Here is a 22,494-nt window from a genome sequence, read left to right on the forward strand (position 1 = left end):
AGAGGGAAACTATCTCCCAACACACTGTATGAGAGGGCATATCTAGTTGGCGCATAAGTATGAATATGTAGTACAAACCAACAATGCAATACATATATATGTAGACAGTAGTATCGACAAGTTATCGCAGACAATTCATGAAGATGTAAATGCAAATGACAAGTTGAAAAGTTTAAAGAGTAAATGATTCAGGTTCTAATCCGAAAGAAACTGCTCCATGGGTCCTCTTGTTAAGCTGGTGCTTTTCCCTTCCTTCGACTAGAACCCGCCTCCTCCTTTCGAGGACTAGATTCTCCTTGCACACTAGCAACAGCCCTCACAATCTTTTTCAGATTGAAATCCTCCACTGGGGGATTCCGCACCTGTTTGCGACAAAGTGGACAGGTGTAGTGGGGTTGTGGGGTAGCCGCACTGAGGAAGTGCATATAGTGATGTTGAGCAAAGCCTAGGTACGCAGTGTATGTATCGGCCCCATAAGGGTGTTGGGGTTGGTTGATACTATAGTCGGGATTTGCAGCCACGTGTTGTGGAATGACAATGAGGGTAGGTCCAGATATCTGAGTGAAGGGATACATTCTCACCTGCAGACAAGATTGGCAGTAAGTGTGCCCACATTCCAGACTAGAATAGAAGAGGATTGATTAATTATTAGAAACAAAAGGTGTGGGGGGAGTGACACACATATAGGGTGTCCACATTTTCATTGTACAAATCTCGCATGTCACACTATCCTCGACATTGGATATTGGCTAGTTGCATTATTATTGGTTGTCTGTTCTGTGAACAAGAAAGATATTGGCATACCATATGATCCTTTGACGATGAGGCGTTCGATGAAGCGGCAAGCAAATGCGTAAGTTTATCTTGCACACTGGTGATCTCTGCCCTTAAAGAATTCGCTTTGTTCTTGTGCAATTTGTTCTCCTGCAGACCGTTGATGACCTCTGCGAATTTGATAAGATTAATTGATGAAACACACCTGCTTCAACTTCTTTACCTCCCGCTCTAACTGAAGCTCGCGAGAGTTCTTCCTTTTTAACGGAAGGGCAGAAGGAGCGAAATGGTCATCGTCCAAATCGAATATCTCGATGACATCCGGATGAGGTACCAGTGGCTTTTTCGGAGGTTTGTTTTTGGAGGTTCACGTGGTGCTGCTAGGACCTGTATTGCTGGGAACTAGTTGGAGGACTTCAACACTGGAATCGCGACGAGATAGTAGAGTAGGTGGCATATTGAGTGTAAAAAAAGTGGCGTCTCAGAAGAGTGCCAGCGCTTGTTTGGTATTCATGTTAGTTTTGGTGGCAGTGCTAATAAGTAGGCGCCTAGTCCAAAATAGGGAACTTGTGACATGTACATTTCGTGTTTGTCACACTCATTCTGTCTTCAATTAAGCCATTCGTTCCATTTCATTTCGCCAGGAATACTGATGGCACCTTCCTCGGATATTGATATCGACCCAGCTTCTGAAGAGGTTCTGCTTACCTTTTATCGTCGACTATATCCTTTCAAGCAACTATTCAAATGGTTGAACCGTGGGCCAGAAAGAGCAGAGAAAGAGTCACGTCTTTTTCTGTATCGAGAGTTCGCCTTCACTCTGCGTAACGACGCTTATCTTCGCTACAATTCGTATTTGAGCGACTTCAAGATGAAGAAGCATGTTTGTCTTCTTACTCCATCGCGTTTTGAGATAGGGCCTGTTTATTCCACTCAGGTGCGTCGTTCAGTTAGTCGATTGTCTTACATTTACTAAGTTTTATTCGCACTCAGCCAAAGGATAAGAAGACCGTTTGTCCCACTCACTTTAGAGCGGAAAAGCGCGAAGTAGTGTTTGATATAGATATGACGGATTATGATCCGATTCGAACATGCTGCTCTGAGGCTAATATCTGCAAACGATGTTGGGGGTTTATTGCCATTGCCGTGGAAGTCCTAGACACAGCTATTCGTGCACAATTTGAATACACTAAACTGCTCTGGGTATACTCTGGTCGACAAGGTATCCATTTATGGATATCGGACAAGGAGGCATTCGAGTTGAACGACGATCAATGGAAGGCCATGGTGGAATACTTGACGGTCATAAAAAATGGGAAGGAACCTGGAAAGAGAGTCAACGTGCGCTTTGGCATGAAAGATCTACCACCTCCATTAAAGTATGTCGTTGCTTCAGCCGTCGTTATTGTGAGATTGATGCTTATTACGCTTAGAGACGCCTGCCAGGCTATTAATCAAACTTTTGATGATCTTATCCTTCAAGACCAAGACTGTTTTGGCTCTCAGGAAGGATACGAAACTCTTTTCTCTCTTATACCTGATGCCAAGTTGGCTTCGCGACTTCGTGAAAAATGGTCACAAAAGCCAAACAGTCCGTCGTATATAAAATGGGACGAGATGAGAACGGAGATATTGGCATTGAGAGACAAGCATGCAAGAGTACGTATATCTTTCGAATCACGATACCACCCGGTTCTTATCCTCGTTTCACCAGCAAAACATGAGATATGCCATGGAAGACATTCTTCTACAATATGCTTATCCTAGACTGGATGCTGAAGTTTCAAAGCATCGTAATCATTTGTTGAAGGCCCCGTTCTGTATACATCCCAAAACCGGACGAATATGTGTTCCTATTGACCCTAATCGGATTAGGGAGTTTGATCCCGCAACAGTGCCCACAGTAGGTCAACTATTGGCCGAGTTGGATACGGCGGGGAACACAGAGATGGTTGACAATTTGATGCTCGTCCTTGTCATATCTTGGTATTGATATTGCCTTACTAGACTGGCAACGGACATCCCTCAAACCCTACATTGACATGTTCGAAGAATATGTGAACAATGTTCAAGAGAAGCAAACCAAGATTGGTAGGTTATATTTTAGTACTCAGCAATTCCTTGTTAATATTCTGTCAGATTTATCTTGGTGATGACAGAAATGAGCACCTATTCACGCATTTCTGAACCTGTTGTACCTGGATTAACTCACTGTACGTCTAATGTATTTGAATATACGTTGTCAATGCTTAGTAGGCAGATCCTCCACAGTTACTGACCGTCTGCATCACAATGATAATTCTCAATTAGATTGGATTGGTGGAGCTGAGATCTTGCAGTCGGAAGAACCAAAAAGCAGTCTATACGAAGTACAAGCTTTTACGAGCTCACTATTTACAATAAAACACAGGCTTTGATCATTTCCAAACCTATAACCCTTCTGCTTACCTACATAACTTTTCGAGATTTGGAGGAGAAATGAATGTGAGAAACAAAGGCAACGAAATGTATGCCCAGAGAAAAAAAGACAGGACTCTAAGATTGATTCAACGATCACGATCATGATGGTGGGCTGAAAGGAAGGACCTAGGACACATTGACTAGCATGTACACTGGAGCAACAGATGTAGCGGGCCTGTGAATGCATTGTAATGAGTATATGACAGTGAATTCTGAACTAGTTACCCCCGTTGGGGACACAAACCTTGCTTGAGGCGTTGCGGGACAATCACATGATCAACATTTAACTGAGCAGTATAGTACAGGCATACATGTAGCAGGCAAACATCTAGACACAGCAGATAATGAGGCAATGTCTGATAAGGTGAAGCAAGTGGCGAGTTCCAGCAACAGATCGTCATTGAGGTCTGTCAATGTGATGTTGTATGAAATGGGGGGTAAAGAAGAGAGCGGGGGATGTGGACGACAATGAGCATATATAATTGGTTGTGGGAAATCAGGAATAGGTGGCAGTTTAAGTAGCAGAAAACAGCACAACTGGCATCAGGGGATAGCGAAGAAAGGACACATCCTGCGGGTGCCACACAAAGTAAGGGGTAACCGCATGCTAAGCTACCCATTGACGAAGATGGAATGGCAGGACTGCGAAACATGGCAGATGCAATAATAGATGAAATGGAGGCAAAAATGTGGAGTGTAACAAAGAAATGCAGCACATAAGTCTGGTGTGTGGGATTAAATCAGACAAAGTCCCCCAGGCTTCATTCCAGCTCAGGAGGTTGAACTACCTTCCTAGAGCCAGCAGATCAATTTCTAGGCCAGTTGATGCCATATACGACCAGTGCCAGTGTGGTGCGCTCACTCCCACAACAATATTTCTCAGCTGTGTGGGATTAAATCAGATGATACTCCCCAGGCTTGATTTCAGCTCAGGAGGGTGAACTACCTTCCTAGAGCCAGCAGATCAATTTCTAGACCATTCGATGCCATATACGACTAGTGCCGGTGTGGTGCGCTCACTCCTACAACAATATTTCTCAGCTGTGTGGGATTAAATCAGATGATATTCCCCAGGCTTGATTTCAGCTCAGGAGGGTGAACTACCTTCCTAGAGCCAGCAGATCAATTGTTAGACCATTCGATGCGGTATACGACTAGTGCCAGTGTGGTGCGCTCAACAATATTTCTCAGCTGTGTGGCATTAAATCAGATGATATTCCCCAGGCTTGATTTCAGCTCAGGAGGGTGAACTACCTTCCCAGAACCAGCAGATCAATTTCTAGACCAGTTGATGCCGTATACGACCAGTGCCAGTGTGGTGTGCTCACTCCCACAACAATATTTCTCAGCTGTGTGGGATTAAATCAGATGATATTCCCCAGGCTTGATTTCAGCTCAGGAGGTCGAACTACCTTCCCAGAGCCAGCAGATCAATTTCGAGACCATTTGATGCGGTATACGACTAGTGCCAGTGTGGTGCGCTCACTCCCACAACAATATTTCTCAGCTTTGTGGCATTAAATCAGATGATATTCCTCAGGCTTAATTTCAGCTCAGGAGGGTGAACTACCTTCCCAGAACCAGCAGATCAATTTCGAGACCATTCGATGCCGTATACAACTAGTGCCCGTGTGATGCGCTCACTCCCACAACAATATTTCTCAGCTGTGTGGGATTAAATCAGATGATATTCCCCAGGCTTGATTTCAGCTCAGGAGGGTGAACTACCTTCCTAGAGCCAGCAGATCAATTTCTAGGCCAGTTGATGCCGTATACGACCAGTGCCAGTGTGGTGCGCTCACTCCCACAACAATATTTCTCAGCTGTGTGGGATTAAATCAGATGATATTCCCCAGGCTTGATTTCAGCTCAGGAGGGTGAACTACCTTCCTAGAGCCAACAGATCAATTGTTAGACCATTCGATGCGGTATACGACCAGTGCCAGTGTGGTGCGCTCACTCCCACAACAATATTTCTCAGCTGTGTGGGATTAATTCAGATGATATTCCCCAGGCTTAATTTCAGCTCAGGAGGGTGAACTACCTTCCCAGAGCCAGCAGATCAATTTCGAGACCATTCGATGCAGTATACGACTAGTGCCAGTGTGGTGCGCTCACTCCTACAACAATATTTCTCAGCTTTGTGGCATTAAATCAGATGATATTCCCCAGGCTTGATTTCAGCTCAGGAGGGTGAACTACCTTCCCAGAGCCAGCAGATCAATTTCGAGACCATTCGATGCGGTATACGACTAGTGCCAGTGTGGTGCGCTCAACAATATTTCTCAGCTGTGTGGCATTAAATCAGATGATATTCCCCAGGCTTGATTTCAGCTCAGGAGGGTGAACTACCTTCCTAGAGCCAGCAGATCAATTTCTAGGCCAGTTGATGCCGTATACGACCAGTGCCAGTGTGGTGCGCTCACTCCCACAACAATATTTCTCAGCTGTGTGGGATTAAATCAGATGATATTCCCCAGGCTTGATTTCAGCTCAGGAGGGTGAACTACCTTCCTAGAGCCAGCAGATCAATTGTTAGACCATTCGATGCGGTATACGACCAGTGCCAGTGTGGTGCGCTCACTCCCACAACAATATTTCTCAGCTGTGTGGGATTAAATCAGATGATATTCCCCAGGCTTAATTTCAGCTCAGGAGGGTGAACTACCTTCCCAGAGCCAGCAGATCAATTTCGAGACCATTCGATGCAGTATACGACTAGTGCCAGTGTGGTGCGCTCACTCCTACAACAATATTTCTCAGCTTTGTGGCATTAAATCAGATGATATTCCCCAGGCTTGATTTCAGCTCAGGAGGGTGAACTACCTTCCCAGAGCCAGCAGATCAATTTCGAGACCATTCGATGCGGTATACGACTAGTGCCAGTGTGGTGCGCTCAACAATATTTCTCAGCTGTGTGGCATTAAATCAGATGATATTCCCCAGGCTTGATTTCAGCTCAGGCGGGTGAACTACCTTCCCAGAGCCAGCAGATCAATTTCGAGACCCTTCGATGCAGTATACAACTAGTGCCAGTGTGGTGCGCTCACTCCCACAACAATATTTCTCAGCTGTGTGGGATTAATTCAGACTATATTCCCCAGGCTTGATTTCAGCTCAGGAGGTCGAACTACCTTCCCAGAGCCAGCAGATCAATTTCTAGGCCAGTTGATGCCGTATACGACCAGTGCCAGTGTGGTGCGCTCACTCCCACAACAATATTTCTCAGCTGTGTGGGATTAAATCAGATGATATTCCCCAGGCTTGATTTCAGCTCAGGAGGGTGAACTACCTTCCTAGAGCCAGCAGATCAATTTCTAGGCCAGTTGATGCCGTATACGACCAGTGCCAGTGTGGTGCGCTCACTCCCACAACAATATTTCTCAGCTGTGTGGGATTAAATCAGATGATATTCCCCAGGCTTGATTTCAGCTCAGGAGGGTGAACTACCTTCCTAGAGCCAGCAGATCAATTGTTAGACCATTCGATGCGGTATACGACCAGTGCCAGTGTGGTGCGCTCACTCCCACAACAATATTTCTCAGCTGTGTGGGATTAATTCAGACTATATTCCCCAGGCTTGATTGCAGCTCAGGAGGGTGAACTACCTTCCCAGAGCCAGCAGATCAATTGTTAGACCATTCGATGCGGTATACGACTAGTGCCAGTGTGGTGCGCTCAACAATATTTCTCAGCTGTGTGGCATTAAATCAGATGATATTCCCCAGGCTTGATTTCAGCTCAGGCGGGTGAACTACCTTCCTAGAGCCAGCAGGTGACATTCTAGACCATTTGATGCAGTATACAACCAGTGCCGGTGTGGTGTGGTTACTTCCACACCAATATTTCTCAGCCTTGTGCCATTACATCAGGAAGTGTTCCCCTGACTTAATTCTGGCCCCGTAGCCTCAACTACCTTCCCAGAGACACTAGGCTGACTACTAAACCATTGAATGCAGCATATGACCAGTGCTAGTGTTGTGTGATTACCTGTTCACTGCACTATACACCCTGTGTTGTTATGGTGTTCTTTTTACCAAATGAATATTTCTCACCTTTCTGCAATCTCATTGAAGAGTATTCTACTCACTCAATTCATGCTTGTTGACCTCACATCCACTCTTGAATGCTCCAGACTCAATTCTGGACCATTCAACATCCATCCATATCTTCACTACTCACACTACCTACTTGTTCATTTTCTGTCAAGGGGCCTAAAATACATCCTCTCACACCCCCAACTGAATTCTCAAGCAAGCAAGCAGTACCTTAACTCAGGCATGTAAACAACTTCCAACACCTCTTGTGTTCTCCCGACCATTGTCCTTACATGTTTCCCGCCCAGTCTCTCCGATCCCTTCCCGGCCAACTTATCCGCTCCCGGACTGTCACCTGATTTCCGATCAAACACTGATCGTGTGCCGTAACCGTCCTGCAGTTTTCTTGTGCCGACTGTCAGTTTGTGTTAAGAAGCAATATTCTTCGCTTCAGGGTCTAGGTAATGCAATTGCATGATCAGCATTTGTGGCGAAAGATATTGCGAAAACTCACGAGATTCGCTGCAGTGAAACCTGCAAATAGAATGAATCCGACGATGTGGTCGGCCCATGCAAATCTAAGCAAGAAATATGGGATGAATGATCATACATCTAGACGAATGCCCACGCACCTGACTTTCGGGATCAAACTCCTCACCACCAGAGCTTTCCAGAGCTTTCACAACAGCGAAAACAGGGCTCTACAAAACAAAATAGAGGTAGAGGTAGAGGTAGAGCTCTAGGTAGAGCTGTGGCTAGAAAGTAGAGCTTGGCCTCCTCACCACAATAGGGATTACTGTTCCCCCAATGGAAGATGCGGTAGCAAACAAGCCCAAGGCGAACCCACATCTCTTCTTCCACCACATTGCCAATATCGCAGTCACGGGCCCGAAAAATGTCCCACAGGCTAACTTTGAGAAACACGAAGTTATAACAGTGTTTGATGAAATTGGCAGAAAAAAAAAAGATGGAATTGAATAACATTCGGATGATCCCCCTCATTTGTATCGTTACCGTCTCTGTTCAGCCCAGGGGGAGACACAGGTTCAGCCCTAAGTCTACCGCAGGATCTTCTTCTCTCCAATCTTCCTATCCTCCATCGTCGAATGCCCCCTGGATGCGACTGAGTCATATAACAGAGAGAACGGAAGGCACGGAGTCCCGCCCTGTTTCCGGTGTTTCCTATGCAACGAGTGTTCCTGTACGATCCAGATCAGCTTTTCTTTCCTCAGGCGCAGGTCGACACAGTCAGTCGTCTACCGATTCGAGCGACTTGCCGCCTCCTGGACGAGCGAACCAGCTCATAGGCTTATTTGAATCTGGTTCTTCTTCAAGATCTCCGTCGCCAACAAAAAACAATTCTTCGCTGAAGAGGTCACAGACACCCGGTAACTTGTTTTATTCGACATTGTTATCGCCGCCGGATAGACCGTTCACTGCCACTGGATCATCTTACACGCCTTCCACGTTCACGAAAACTCAGAGCATGTTTATGCAAAGCACCTTCTCTCCTTCTGCATTCACCACAACCCAAACTGGTACAGGTACAGTTACAGGTATCACCGGAAGTTCCGAACCGACTCAAACTACTCCTACCTCTTCTCTTCGCCGACCAACCAAATCGGAAGGTTCTCCAAGAAGCCCTCTAACGAAGGTTCGAAACATTGTACACCCACACGCAATGATGGCCCAAAAAATTCCAGAGGTGAGGTTGTGAGCGTTTCCCCTACTCCGGATGCTCGTGGACGGAGGGAAGGTCAACCTCCACGGGATTCGGGTGGAGCCGATAACGGGGGGGCTTTTCGAACTTCGCCGGAGAGCGAGCGGAAAGAGAGCTAGTGCTAGATCATTGGGCGGGAGTGAGGGGGAACGAACGAGTAATGGCAGCAACGGAGGTAGTATTGATATAAGCGAACTGGGAAATTTTTTGGGCGGAAACGGGACATAGACAGTCAGTTAATATCTTTTACCCCATTACTGTCTTTCGCCTCATATATTTCCCACAGCCACTTCATCTTGGAACTCTATACTACCTCAATGTTCATGCAGAGCCTCCTTATCGATGGCAGCGATGTCAAGCATTACTTTATTGTCATACACTTCTGTTGTCATGGTTGGCTCCTACTACTCAATCTGTACCTGGCCCATCTACTGGTCGGGCGCCGTTGGGCCGCGCTGTCGTACAATTGGACCTCGTCAACTGTTTTGCGGTTGAGAGCGCTCTTAGCCTAAGTCATCCCCGTGCTAGAGATGACGTTGGAGCAATTGCTGCTAGAGAGCAAGACACTGGAGCTGACACTGGGCTGATGGAGTCCTTGGTACCATTCTGGATGGTTTATGGCGATGGCGTAGAGAGGTTGGTGTGTGATAGTTTAGTACAGCGATTAAGATGGACCGAAAGAATCTGGTAGGTTATCCGATCAGTTATCAACTCCGTCGTTATTCTCATTCTCTTACAGGGAAGCGATAAATGCACCTCCGACACCGTCCCTCTCTCGTGCACCATCCGTTATTTCTTCTTTCACCTCACTCGTACTATCGACCGACGCTCTGGTTCTCCCCCTGGCTCGATCTGGACCATCATATCAATAGATTCGAATTCGAGTGTCTCTTCTACTGCGAGTAGCAGAACCGGGAGTCGTAGTACTGTCTACGTCCCTCCAATGTCTGACATTCCTGATATTCCTGAATTGTCTATGGCGGAAGATGATTTATATGCCTCAGAATTGGACGGCACGCGAGGACATTCATCTTCATCGGGTACTGGACGGTATCATTCCCTTATTTCGTCTCCTTCAGTATCATCGTCTGGAAGCGGAGCACGACTCAGGCCACCAAGATTGATTTCTTCACACCACTCTCGCACCATCGACGACACTGTAATTGATGGCGACGAGTATGTATATCCCGGAGACTCCCGCGCCATTCCTAGTCGTCCAACTAGCACCTGGATGAGTTTACGAAGGAGCGGGAGTATGACGGACCTTGGCAGTGATGCATTACAGAGCAACCGGTCATCCGGCCTAAATGACAAGAGCGACGACCAGTTTTTCACTGCAGGTATCAGTAGCAGTGCACCGCGCAACTCAGTGTATTCATCAGCTGAGTCGTATTCGTCGCACACCGGTACAGGCACAGGGACAAGGACGTTTATTGGGCTGACCAGTAGTGGAATCATAGGAACTGGGACAACTGATACGTATACTAGGACAGGAAGGTGGTCTTCGGGTGATAGTGGTACTGATAGCGGGACAAGAGTCACAGAGTCAACGAGATATACTGGATATACTTGTACCACTGGCACTGGAGTAGGAACATATGCCTCCTATTCTGGAAGTGGCTCTTACACCGGACCTAGTTCGGATTCATATGCAGCGTCTGGTCCAAATTCAGAGAACAGGTCTGCGACTACCGCTGTAACCGGCACCGGCAGAACTTCTACAACTGACGACTACGAGTCCCGAACTGGATACGGATCAGGCTCTCATAGTGGCTTGCCTTGCACAGGGTTAGTATCCGGTCCATATCCACATTATGATTTACAGGCTAATACCAAATCACTTTATAGAACTGGATCAACATACTCACCCTATACAGGAACGACAGGACCGCCTTACACAATGACTGGCTCTTCATACACTGGGTATGCTGTTATGCTGTTTCCTTCCATCCTCTGTTCTCAGCTTTCTAACTGATTCGAAATGCCTAGCACGGGCTCGCCGTATACCTCAACCGCCACTTATTCCTCCCCATATACTCGAAGCAGCACATCTTCATCCTACCCGCCTACATCTCCTTCTCGGAGTGCTCTGAATCGTACGGCTGCGATGAGGAGAAGGACTGGTACCACAAGGAGTTATTCGTCAAGTGGAGGCAGCGGCAGTGGTAGCAACAGTGGGTATCAGCCTTCGGAGGAGAGTAGCGAGAAAGAAAATGATGAAAGTGCAAGCGGGAGCTATACACCGGCTTCAGGTTCTGATAGCCAGACTCCAAGTGGACCTCTCAGTGGGACTAAGTCAAGCGAAACTGGATACGACGTCTGCCCATCGTCTGATCTCTCAGAACTAACGAGTCGAATGACATACACTTCTACGTCGCCGTGGATGTCGGGAAGCACACCAATGCCTTCTGACCCTTCTTCTTCGTCGGACTCAGATAGGGAGTTGAGCAGCAATGGTGAAAACTTTGTCACCGCTTCACAAGGCAGTTCAGATTACCTCACAACTCGTACACCTTCTTCTGAAGCATCGTTCAAGTCTCTTCCTTCTATCGCCTCTGAATATACTACCGCCAGCGAAGGGTCTATCGCATCCAAAACTATCCCTGAACTTATCACGGAACCAACAACGGCATAGTCCGGAAGGTCTGGAAGAACAGGACAAATAGAAGGACAGTCGATGCAGGTACACTGAGAGGCCAAGTCATTATCACTGCAATTCCTCGGTGAAGGACTGCGCGGCGTAAAAGACGGTGTTGAAGTGGATGGAAAGTTAATCTGGAATGGACTCCCCATGTCCTTTTCTTCTTCCAAGAACTTGAAGAAGTCGTGATAGTTCTTAGCTCCTCCACCTATAAAATCCATTGCATATCCGCTGCTAGCATCGAACTTGACGTCCTTGCAACTCTCGAAGAAACCCTGGACGAACCGAGGTCCAAAATAAACTGCAGAAATGTGCCCCAGCGAGCTTGAGACTATTCCAAGTGAAGAAGGGACACCGAAAGCGTACTCAGAACATCTTCCCGAACCCCTAAGAGCATTGAACGTCTCTTCAGCGAGCAACTATTGCCTCTGGAGGTCGACTTCTTGGACGATTCACTGAGGAAGGGTTCTTATGTGTAAAGGTGGGCGCGCGTCGCGGTATCGTGCCAATCGGGATGCTACTGGTGTCGATCAACCCTTCTATGGAGGATTGAAGAGATCCCCCGTCTCTGTCATCCGACTCTTCCTCCTTGTCTACAACGTCTCCTGCATCCTCAATATTTCCACCACTCGCGTCCCCGCTCCCACCTCTGCCTCAGCAACTGGTATCTATAAGTACCGCCGCAGTCTCCTCCCCGCCCCGCTCCATCATCCTCTAGTTAAACTCTGCATCGATCAACGCACGCACCTTGTCACGTCCTACATCTACATATATCTGGGATCATCGAGACTGGGGGGGAGAAAGTCTTGCAATTTTTGGTGCACCGTTCCTATTTCCCCATTATCTTTTCGTCGCGGTCAGTCCTCTGGGGCAGCTCTCTTTCAAGATCCAAGACACCGACTTCTCGAACGAGGTATAGACGGGGGAGTTTGGCGCGAGTACTTTTACGATGAACACACGGCTCAGCTCATCCTGGTGTCTGCCCACAAGACAGGGTCTGACGAATTCCTTCATTGAATTACCTGTGATGCGGTTTGTCAGCGTCTCAAGCGGATTTTCATCGACGAGGCTCACAAGATAGCATCGGACACCGAGTTTCGAGCCTGCTTCCAAAGTTTTCCTAACGTCATCCATTTTTCAGCCCCTATCACCCTCCTATCCGGCTCCTTGATGCCTCGCTCAACGCCTGTAATTCTTGAAGCCATTGGATGTCAACGACGCTGAACCTGTAGATGAAATTCGTCGATATGGTGGGAGACGAAATATATGCTGCAGAGCGAGAGACAGAAACCAAGAATATGGGTCACCTTACCGGGCATAATTTTCATTTCGACTTTGAAGGAAGCTAGGATGTAAAAGATGCTCTCAGATTTCCTATATATACCAGAGGTGGGTACCAATGAGAACGAGGAATCATAGAGGCGTTGGAGAACCGGGACAACTCCTGAGCATAGGTGAATTATTGCTACGCAAGCTTCCGGGCAAGGTATCGATTATCTCTCCGTTCGCGGTTGTTCACGAGGATCCGAGGGAGCTACTCAATTATTACCAAGAGGCAGCTCGAACTGGACGCGACGGATTACCCGCTCCCTGTCACTGCCCATGGACTCGACTACCTTTTCCTCCGCTATAGATCATGTCGGTAGATGAACCTCTTTCTTGAAACCGTTGGGTGTCTACCAATGGCGCTAGCTGCCTTCAATAGAGAAGTTCATTCGTGCATCGTGCACAACCTTCGATGGAGAGCTTTGCTCAAACTGCGAGAAGTTATCCCTCGTACGTGTGTATTCCGTCCGTCTCGTTCTTCCATCTAACTGTACAATAGACAGCTTTCTCTCTCTACCGCTGTCGACGTCCCTCCATTTGACAAGAAACTTGCCCCAGACAATTCTCTTAATCCCACTGAACTCATCCCAGATTCAGTAACCGCCAATGCTGCAGTTCTCAATTCGAATTCGACGCTGGTGAGGAACAACTTAGGGAGTTCAGTAAGATTCTGGAGTCAGTAGTTTTGAACAGGTGTCTCTACTGCTGGGTCAACGGGCAGTTCCATTCGGATGAAACAGAGCATAATCGTTTCTGAGCTTTTCTATTACTTCTGAGAGGCGACAGCAAACGACTCATTTCGAAGAGAGCTATTTCGATTCTGGTATGTTCGAGTGGTCAAGCCAGGCAGTGTCGCGATCCAGGGTCGCGAGCGTATCGAAATAAATTCACTCAAATTTCACATGAAAGTGTCGTTGAATAAATGTAGCGAAACAGATAACATTTTCTTTGTTCACCATGTCTTCCACTCAGACAGAAACTTCCAGCATTCCAATGCCTTCTTCGTCCCCCCTCTACCCACCCTCCAGAACTCACAGTGATCTCCCGAATAAGTTCTATTCCTCTTATCTCATCCTAGCTCGAAATAGTCAACGATACCTTATCTACAAACACATACACACGTTTTCACCGTACTCTACAGCTTTGGGATTGTCCAATTCTGCCTATAAGCTCACGGAGCCGCTCCAAACACATTTGGCGCCACTCATCGTCCGTGGGGACTCTTACGCCAATCTAGCTGTAGATATGGTACAGAAGACGTATCCTAGTGCGTTTACTACAACACAACACCAGAGGATGTGATGGGATATGTTCAGAACAGGCAGAAAGATGTAGGTGAATATGTTAGGGAAAGGCGGGAAAGTGCCGGTGTTATCGCTCACGATATTGATAAGGTTAGTTTTCTCTTTTGGCAGTTGTTTCAGAACCTTATCTCTGTCTGTTTTGCACAGATTTGCTCCGATTGTGGATTATCTAGAGGTCGCCGTTAACCGGATTGACTCTGGTACCCAGGAAAATGGTACCTCAGCCGACAAGGAAGCTCATGTTTCGGAGTATTCACGTGCGCTTGAGCTCTCCGTTCGTCTCAGAGACCAGCTCCAATCTTATGCCAACGAGCAAATGACACAACTTCAGGCTCACTCTGTTCTTGTGTATGTTATTTGATCCTATCGTTTCCTTACATTATTGATTTTCATCACAACGTTTCATAGCCAACGCGCTACGGAGACTGCTCGTAGTCTCAGTAACACGGCTTCATCATCCCTCTCGAATGTCCAAGCTAAATTGCAAGCCGTCTCGGAAAATATGATCGCTGAACTCGGGAAATTTCAATCCCAAGCCGCTTCTCTCTCTGCCTCCCTGCAAGCCTCGGCCTCGAAAACCATAAAAGATCCGACCGCTCAACTCCCTCCGCAGGTTCAACAGAGATATGCAGAACTATCCTCTGTGCTTCAGGCTCAAGCTTCATCAGCCTCTGCTACCTACGCAAAATTGTCGAACCACCTTGCCTCGACAGTGTCCTAGCTACGGAGCGTTATGACAGCGTAGAATGTGTCGATAAGGAGAAGGCGACGAAAGTGACCCATGAGGTTTCGGTAAGGGTTCAGCCGTTGCTGGAAGTGCTTAGTAGGAATGCCCAGCAGGCCATAGGTGCACGCGGTGAATCGCAGTCGCCTACTGTGAATGGTGTGAACGGACACGCCAATTAGGGGTTATTTCTGGATTTTTTATATTTCGTTCTGCTTTTGAGAAACTTATAGACGGTTTTGTGCTTCTTATATATCTAGATAGATTAAGATAGTCTAATCGATTGTTACATATCCAGGTCAGGTTCGGACTCTCCCCACCCCCTTTATAGAATGTAGCTACCCTTTCTCCTATGGCGAAATGCACTGGGAGACATATAGATCAATGTATGACCGTATGAGCTTAATGAGATTGCTCAGAGTCGGGGATTTGCCGTGCAAGCGCGGCACTAGATCCCTGACTATGTGGTCTCAAGCAATAACAGCAACTCTGATTTGTGGGGTAAAGTTATTTCAGAAAGTTCGTCTTTCAATGAGGCGCTTGTAATACCTGATACAGTCGGGGATTGCTGCGCAAACAGCACTAGGGATAGATCATAGGTACGCGACTCTGTCCGAACACGGGTCCCACTAGGAGGAGAGTATGGGAAATGATGTCGGTCCCTCAATACCTCATTTACTACCGACCATACCTCCAGAGTACTACATAAGTAGATTGACTGAAGTCAAATTTGCAACGAAAGCAAAGCAGGATAAAAAATTATGGAAGCCTATACAGTGGGATCTTTGGACATTAATGTCCTCCCCAAGACCACCCAGAATTGACATTCGTCGGCATCCGAAGCACGACCACGTCAATTATTCCTTTGAAGGAAAACCAAGGTACAGGTCAAACCACTCTCGAAGCCATTGGTAGGCAACCCCCGCTACAATGTGGTCCGAAGGACCTCGAACCACGACCGTCCAGTCGCTCCTGCTCCTATGTAGTCCCTACCAGTCGAAACAACTAGTAGGTTTCCAACCACACTCGCAACTTGAGAGTCATCAACCAACGATCATTCTTACTCTCGCAGAGCAGTGAAGGGATGTATGAAACCAGCACAGCTTTACCAAGGTAGATTCATGCAGAGATGTTTCGTGAATCACGCAATTCCTCGTCTTCAAAAAGACGTCCAGTCAACTGCTCTCCAACAAAGAGTCCCTCCCACTTTCACCGTCACTCGTCTTCCTGTACGGGCAAAAACTAGATGCATCACATCTACAACGGAACCAAAGAGGAATGGAGTCTTCCCCAGCGAAGAGGCAACCAAGCTGTGAACCACCGACACACCAGAGTGCTGAACCAAAACTAGGGATTCCAACGAACTATCGGACGACTGACATCTGCCAACTGCACTCGAGGCTGGAAGAACCTCTATTACTACATCCCAAAGGAGTTGTATTTCACAAACGGAGACGGCCGTCCGACAAGTCCACATGAAACCTTTCATTCTAGCAGCAAACTTCTGGGCTTGGTAGAAACACGGAACAAGGTGCACAACATATGCTGGATCATAAGAAGCCATACCCTGGACCGGAGGAAGTAAACGCGTTCGAGAATAAACTAGCGCGACGAAGAACAATCGAAAGGAATGCGACAAGAGCCACAAGCAGGACTTTGCAGTGTGAGACTGAGAAGAATGCAGATCACCTACTCCAGCATGAGCAGAACCCTTGATCAGCACCAAAGCTTGCCGAAGAGTCACTTCCCAACACGAACGATGTTGTCCGAAACCTCGTTGAACGAGGTGGGAACAAGCTATTCGGATCGTGGCGAATAACACCGCAGTCGGCCTTTCTGTCATGAAAAGGACGCGAAGTTGGGGGCGGATAAACCTGCCGAGGTAAACCAGGAACATTGAACAATAGTCGTACTCACAAAGACCGCGCTCAGAAAGTCAATTGCTGGATGTACCACTACATCAAGCTTGTGTGAGAGCTAAACACCCATCAAACAAGCATCGTCATCTGTCAAGTGGTTCCTCCAAGTGTGTTTTTCTGTTCGGGACCCTTCATGTCCATGTCAGCCCAATCCACGTCCTATGATCCCCTGGTAGCTGATCACCAACCGGGTTTCCGATGCGCGCCGGCTTCTGGGACCTCTCCTCCGACCATTTGCTATGACAGGACACAGACTGAGACCAAAGAGAGATTGAAGTGGCCCACGGCAGAGGAAAGATGGTCAAACTGCTGCCGGGGTCTGGACTATGACTCGTTTGACAAAATGTCGAGCAAGCTGAGTCCAGCGAAAGGTCAGGGAGACCTAGACTGCTGATTTCCGGTGCGTGTGCTTGTCTGAGTTCGTGTTACGCCGAGAGGATAGTGTAGAATCAACCAGACGGATTGCCTGGCGCCGAAAACATCCTTGCTGGAGTAAGATGGTCAATTCTAACATCAAAGATGTCTGTGCGAGAGCCACTGAGCCAGGCAAATAAGGTTCGATCCGAGTTCGTAGTGTACGTGACCATGCTCCTCCTCCCATTTGTTATCCGCAAGGTCCCGCGACGCCCTCTAGTGCTCAACACGTGTGTCTAACATGACGCGAGTGCAAGTACAAGTATTTCCCGCATCGTCTTCCCTTTTAAATACCGCTCTCGCATGAAAGAATACCCACCAAAGGCAGCGTTCTGTACGGGGATGAGAGAAGGAGAAAGGGGTCCCGAGACGACACAGGCTAGACTCTGTGCGAGAAGTCGGTGGTAGAAACAACGCGAAATAGAACACATTCTGGAGAGGCGATATAGGATGGTGAAAGGAATTATCGCAGGCAAGTGTTTCGGTGTACTGAGAGAGCCAAATTCGCGCCAGAGCCAAGACAAAGAACGTTCGACGTGAAGACTCCAAGTACACGACCTCTGGAACTGTTACTCTACAGTTAGATTGGCGTACGAACATATTAAAGAGAGAATATAAGGATATGCAGCAGCCCGAAAGAACTTAGGGTTAGATATCACTTCTGGTTACGACGAGAAGTGGGTCGTGGGGCTGAAGGAGAGGAAGAACCAGGGTAGGACAGGTTCAGGGCGACAAAGACGGGTATCTGGAGCGTTAAAGATAGAAAAAAATGGGCTTGGTGAAGGAAATACAGGAATTGAAAGGAGCTAACCGAATCATTGTAGGTCGCTCCAAACTCAACCCCCACCCATGTACTCGCACATCCTTCGGGAAGCCCATCGGTTCCAGCATTTCAGGCCGAAACATACCACTGTTGCCGACCTCGACCCATTTGTTGAGCATGGGATGGAAAGCGAGATTTCGAGCGAAGGCTGTTCCAAGGCAGAAAATTGTTAGAATGAACTTTCGACTGGCCCGGAAATTTCTGACCTCTGTATAAGGATTGTATGCTGGTTTGAAGCGCACTTTTTCTATACCCATTTTTTTGAAAAAGACTCTCATGAAACCTACACGATGTACAATCAATAACTATAAGATACATAGAAGGATTCACCTCACCGATCAAGTCAGCGAGAGTTAGTCCTCTGTCCGCGACGACCCCTTCTACTTGATGGAATTCGGCCAGATGCGTAGCGTCCATCGTTTCATTTCTGAAGACCCGATCGATACTGAATAGCTTTGCAGGTCGAAAACCATCGTCTGCAGAAGTTTCACCAAGGTTAGGAGTAGCCTTTGCGCCATGTGTAAACTCATTTTCGTCTCCTTCGACCTCTTCTCCGCGACAGCGAGCGGCGAGTTTGTACAGCATGAATGTGGAAGATGCGGTGGTGTGCGTTCGCAAAAGAAGTTTACTAGACTCTTCGTGTGACCAAGGCGCACGGTAGCCAGTGGATCCGTAGCCACCATGTTCATGGACAGTGGAAACACGCTTGTAATATGAGGGCTCCGGAGGAAGGGTGAACCTTTGCAGGAGAATGTTGATACCAGCTTTAGGCGCCCGTTGGCTACTTGTAAGCGCTGAAAGACGCTGGACGGTTACACAACTCAAACCTACTTCAAACTTGCCAGGTTCAACAAATGAGTTTTCCAGAGAGCAGTTCCTTTATCCTTGTGAGGGTGTTGCTTTGCCATGCGAATTCATCCGTTGACAATTTCTTCGTATCAGTTTGTCAAAAACTTGCATCCGTTGTATAGACGCTGTTCAAGAATTCATCTCTACCCATATTCATTGTGTCCTTTGTTGTACATTTACCAATATTACAGTAATCACTCGGACCGACGTGCTCAATCTCACCCCCTTACTCTGTGTCGTACAGAGTGAAGATTTCATTTGCTTTCTGGAGGTCATGCACGAATTCGCCTCTACACTAGCAACGAATCATAATTTATGATTAGAACTTCATTCAGAGGCGACGAGCTCGTTGGAGAACCTCTCTACAAACATTTCTGTTCAAGGTGTGCCTCGTTTTTGACAGATTTTTTCTTTGACGTCAATCTGGCAGTAGCTGGTAATGTAGACAATGGGATAATTGTTTCAGAATAACATGATAGTAACACAACCTAAACGATACGCATGGAATGCGAACGCTGACGACCGTCCTACCGAGGTCGAATTGACCTATCAACGCGCTTTTACCATCGGGATTCGTCTTCGTTGTGCTTGCAATTCTCTTAGGGACTAATCTCATAATTCAAGGGGAATTGCTATTGTTACAGAACTCCTGACTCCAACATACAGATACACGTAGAATTCGACAAGAAATGCAGCCGGACAAGCAAATCATCACGGTCTGTTTGGGGTCTGTTGACCTCTGTGGTATGGAGGCTTCGAAAAGTAATGCTTAGTTTTGGCTTCCCCAAAACGATCTGTGCTCGCCCGAATCGAGGACACTAATTTTCCGCCAGCGGCTTGGAGAGGTACTCGTGCACGGCAAATCATCACGTCAGACTCCTGGAGGTCTTTGGACTTCAACGATTTTGGGGTCATTGCTGGATGGAAGTGGGTCGCCTGTTACGAGGTGAATAAGGAAATTTAACAAATGGCGCGACTTACCGTGGTGATTCGTATTTCCGGGCTTGAGGCGGTGGTGAATTGCTGTTGGGATGACATCTTCTTACCCCAATACAAGTGGATCGGATTTGATTCTCAGAAGGGCGGTAATCAATACCGTCCTGAACCGAAGTACCTCTCTTGGGATGATGCCCTTCTTCTGGTTGAAGAATTAAACTTACCTTCTTCTCATGCACCGAAATCCTTATGATAACGGGGAAGGAGAATGGCTTTTCCACAACATGCAGATGATTTGGAGCTTCACAGTTCTCAAGCTCGGGGTATCTTCGCTGCGAAACGCTGGCAGCGATGACATGATTTGCCGGTCACAAGAATCCGAATACCGTAGATTCAAGGAAGATGCAGGCGCCACGAACTTAATATCCCAGGCGGCTTATACTCGCAACTTCCTTCATTTGATCCAAATAAGAACTGGCCCGTGCGTGCGTCAATACAGAAAGAGACCAGACCTGGTCCGTGCGTCAATAGAGAAGGGGGCCAGATCTGGTCCGTGCGTCAATTGTAAGTCCAAGAACCTCAGGATACTTACTTACTTACACAGTTGCCTAAGGAATGACTCGTGCATCAAGAGCGAAGGACAGCTTACGGCCACTTTTAAAGGGCTCGAAATATTGGTGGCATCCTTTGTCCCATGACCACACAATAATCGCTCGTACGGTGGTTTTTACCTTCGATGAATTTCGCGTTTATACTTGGGAGGCGCAAGAATCCACGGCGCACGACTGCAGACGGTAAGGATATTCAATTGTACTCGATCTGTTGCCAGTGGAAACTGAGTTTTGCACCCCTTCCTGTAGGGGAAGGTTTCCTGTGGACGGAGCCCATAACTCCTTTTGAGTTTTCGTCTACTACAACCCCCGCTCCTGCTGGTTCTTCCAATTCTTCATCAAAACCGAGACTTTCTTCCTCAACAATGAAAATTCCTTCTTCAAAAACGGAAATGCCTTCTTCGCAGTCTCGGTCGCCTAAACTCGATCGATCGCCATCGCAATTGAAGAAAAATTCAGAGACTCATATCGGTCGGCCTCCGAATGCATTTATGCTCTTCCGGGCGTGGTTCGTCGCAAGTCAACGGGTTCCTGCAAACGTAGAAAGAGACCCCAGAAAATTGTCGTCGATCATTGGCGTTGTCTGGGAGAATTTACCCCAAGATGAACGACAAACCTGGTACGCTAAAGCAAACATCGCCAAAGAAGAACATAGGCGAAAACATCCGGATTACACTTTCAAACCATCTCCTCCGAGGACCAAAAGGAAGCGGAAGCAGAAAGCTGGAGTAGCCGCTGCAAAGGACGTGACCCGTCGCGATAAAATTGCTGAATTGCTAAGGCAAGGAAAAGAAGGCTTTGAATTAGAAGCAGCGATTCAGGAGTTTGACGAGTCTCACGTTTCCGAGACGAAATTTCGCTTTAACACCCCTACCACCGAAGAAGCATTCGTCCATAGCTCCGCAAAAGATTTCGAAGACGGTGAAGAAATAGAGGCTCCCTCTGCTATCCTCTCTGCATCAACGAGTTGCCCTTCAGGCCTGTCTCATGTAACCTCCTTTGACCATCCGTACGATGGCATATCGCAGTCTTCTGGTGAACCTGATATTTCGACAAGCATGGACTTCATTGCGTCTGAGACTTCTACATCTCTCGTTTCTACGCTGCAAGGCTCATCGTCGTCAGAATGGCTCCAACCACAAGCTGGAATATTGCCCTCGTGGTATGAGAACGTAGAAGCAACCGTTCAGGAGCATAACGAGTCTCACGTTTTGGAGACGAAAATCAACACCCCTACCTCCACAGAAGCATTCCTTCATAGCTCCGTAGACGATGTCGACGACAGAGAAAAGAGAGAGGTTTCCTTTGCTACCCACTCTGCATCAATGAGTTGCTCTTCGGACCTGACTCATGTAACCTCTTTTGACCTTCCGTACGATGGCATATCGCAGTCTTCTAGTGAACCTGATATTTCGACAAGCATGGACCTCATTGCCTCTGAGCCTTCTACATCTCTCGTATCTACGCTACAAGGTTCATCGTTGTCAGAATGGCTCCAACCACAAGCTGGAATATTGCCCTCGTGGTATGAGAACGTAGATTACTTAGAAGCAACCGTTCAGGAGCAAAACGAGTCTCACGTTTTGAATAACGAGTCTCACGTTCTGGATAACGAGTCTCACGTTTTGGAGACGAAAATCAACACCCCTACCTCCAAAGAAGCATTCCTTCATAGCTCCGTAGACGATGTCGACGACAGAGAAAAGAGAGAGGCTTCCTTTGCTACTCACTCTGCATCAATGAGTTGCTCCTCGGACCTGACTCATGTAACCTCTTTTGACCTTCCGTACGATGGCATATCGCAGTCTCCTAGTGAACCTGATATTTCGACAAGCATGGACATCATTGCCTCTGAGCCTTCTACATCTCTCGTATCTACGCTACAAGGTTCATCGTTGTCAGAATGGCTCCAACCACAAGCTGGAGTATTGCCCTCGTGCTATGGCAACGTAGATG

General features: G+C 47.3%; 7 protein-coding genes across 7 annotated transcripts; 4 read left to right on the plus strand and 3 right to left on the minus strand.

Annotated features, from left to right (window-relative positions):
- Positions 1-230: 230 nt before the first annotated feature.
- On the minus strand, positions 231-1,231 carry C8R40DRAFT_1178200 (uncharacterized protein; the record flags this gene model as incomplete). The annotated part of the gene is made up of 5 exons (XM_046232827.1): positions 231-621; positions 682-749; positions 805-924; positions 980-1,114; positions 1,178-1,231. 5 exons carry the CDS (start codon positions 1,229-1,231, stop codon positions 231-233), a joined length of 768 nt encoding a protein of 255 aa, XP_046079184.1.
- Positions 1,232-1,380: 149 nt separating this feature from the next.
- On the plus strand, positions 1,381-3,084 carry C8R40DRAFT_1223452 (prim-pol domain-containing protein; the record flags this gene model as incomplete). The annotated part of the gene is made up of 7 exons (XM_046233290.1): positions 1,381-1,711; positions 1,768-2,153; positions 2,208-2,433; positions 2,489-2,681; positions 2,782-2,865; positions 2,934-2,987; positions 3,035-3,084. Exons 1-7 carry the CDS (start codon positions 1,427-1,429, stop codon positions 3,082-3,084), a joined length of 1,278 nt encoding a protein of 425 aa, XP_046079185.1. The 5' UTR covers positions 1,381-1,426.
- Positions 3,085-7,699: 4,615 nt separating this feature from the next.
- Positions 7,700-8,137, minus strand: C8R40DRAFT_1178202 (uncharacterized protein; the record flags this gene model as incomplete). The annotated part of the gene is made up of 4 exons (XM_046232828.1): positions 7,700-7,728; positions 7,786-7,849; positions 7,904-7,972; positions 8,054-8,137. 4 exons carry the CDS (start codon positions 8,135-8,137, stop codon positions 7,700-7,702), a joined length of 246 nt encoding a protein of 81 aa, XP_046079186.1.
- Positions 8,138-8,238: 101 nt separating this feature from the next.
- C8R40DRAFT_1178203 (uncharacterized protein) lies at positions 8,239-11,626 on the plus strand (the record flags this gene model as incomplete). Its single annotated transcript, XM_046232829.1, has 5 exons — positions 8,239-8,976; positions 9,278-9,631; positions 9,731-10,779; positions 10,840-10,914; positions 10,981-11,626. The coding sequence occupies 5 exons, from the start codon at positions 8,239-8,241 to the stop codon at positions 11,624-11,626; spliced, it is 2,862 nt and encodes a 953-aa protein (XP_046079187.1).
- A 2,285-nt stretch (positions 11,627-13,911) lies between these two features.
- C8R40DRAFT_1136180 (uncharacterized protein) lies at positions 13,912-15,302 on the plus strand. Its single transcript, XM_046229375.1, has 6 exons — positions 13,912-13,994; positions 14,100-14,225; positions 14,252-14,352; positions 14,438-14,610; positions 14,671-14,974; positions 15,022-15,302. Exons 1-6 carry the CDS (start codon positions 13,916-13,918, stop codon positions 15,166-15,168), a joined length of 930 nt encoding a protein of 309 aa, XP_046079188.1. The 5' UTR covers positions 13,912-13,915; the 3' UTR covers positions 15,169-15,302.
- Positions 15,303-17,974: 2,672 nt separating this feature from the next.
- C8R40DRAFT_1178205 (tRNA synthetases class II core domain (F)-domain-containing protein) lies at positions 17,975-19,050 on the minus strand (the record flags this gene model as incomplete). The annotated part of the gene is made up of 5 exons (XM_046232830.1): positions 17,975-18,064; positions 18,228-18,290; positions 18,349-18,425; positions 18,478-18,923; positions 18,974-19,050. The coding sequence occupies 5 exons, from the start codon at positions 19,048-19,050 to the stop codon at positions 17,975-17,977; spliced, it is 753 nt and encodes a 250-aa protein (XP_046079189.1).
- Positions 19,051-20,930: 1,880 nt separating this feature from the next.
- C8R40DRAFT_1062906 (uncharacterized protein) lies at positions 20,931-21,224 on the plus strand (the record flags this gene model as incomplete). Its single annotated transcript, XM_046225491.1, has 1 exon — positions 20,931-21,224. A coding segment is annotated over one exon (294 nt), but the record flags the coding sequence as incomplete, so codon positions are not given.
- Between the last annotated feature and the right edge of the window lie 1,270 nt (positions 21,225-22,494).

Source organism: Lentinula edodes (assembly GCF_021015755.1).
Source record: "Lentinula edodes strain Le(Bin) 0899 ss11 chromosome Unknown C8R40scaffold_77, whole genome shotgun sequence".
NCBI classification, from domain to species: Eukaryota; Fungi; Basidiomycota; class Agaricomycetes; order Agaricales; family Omphalotaceae; genus Lentinula; species Lentinula edodes.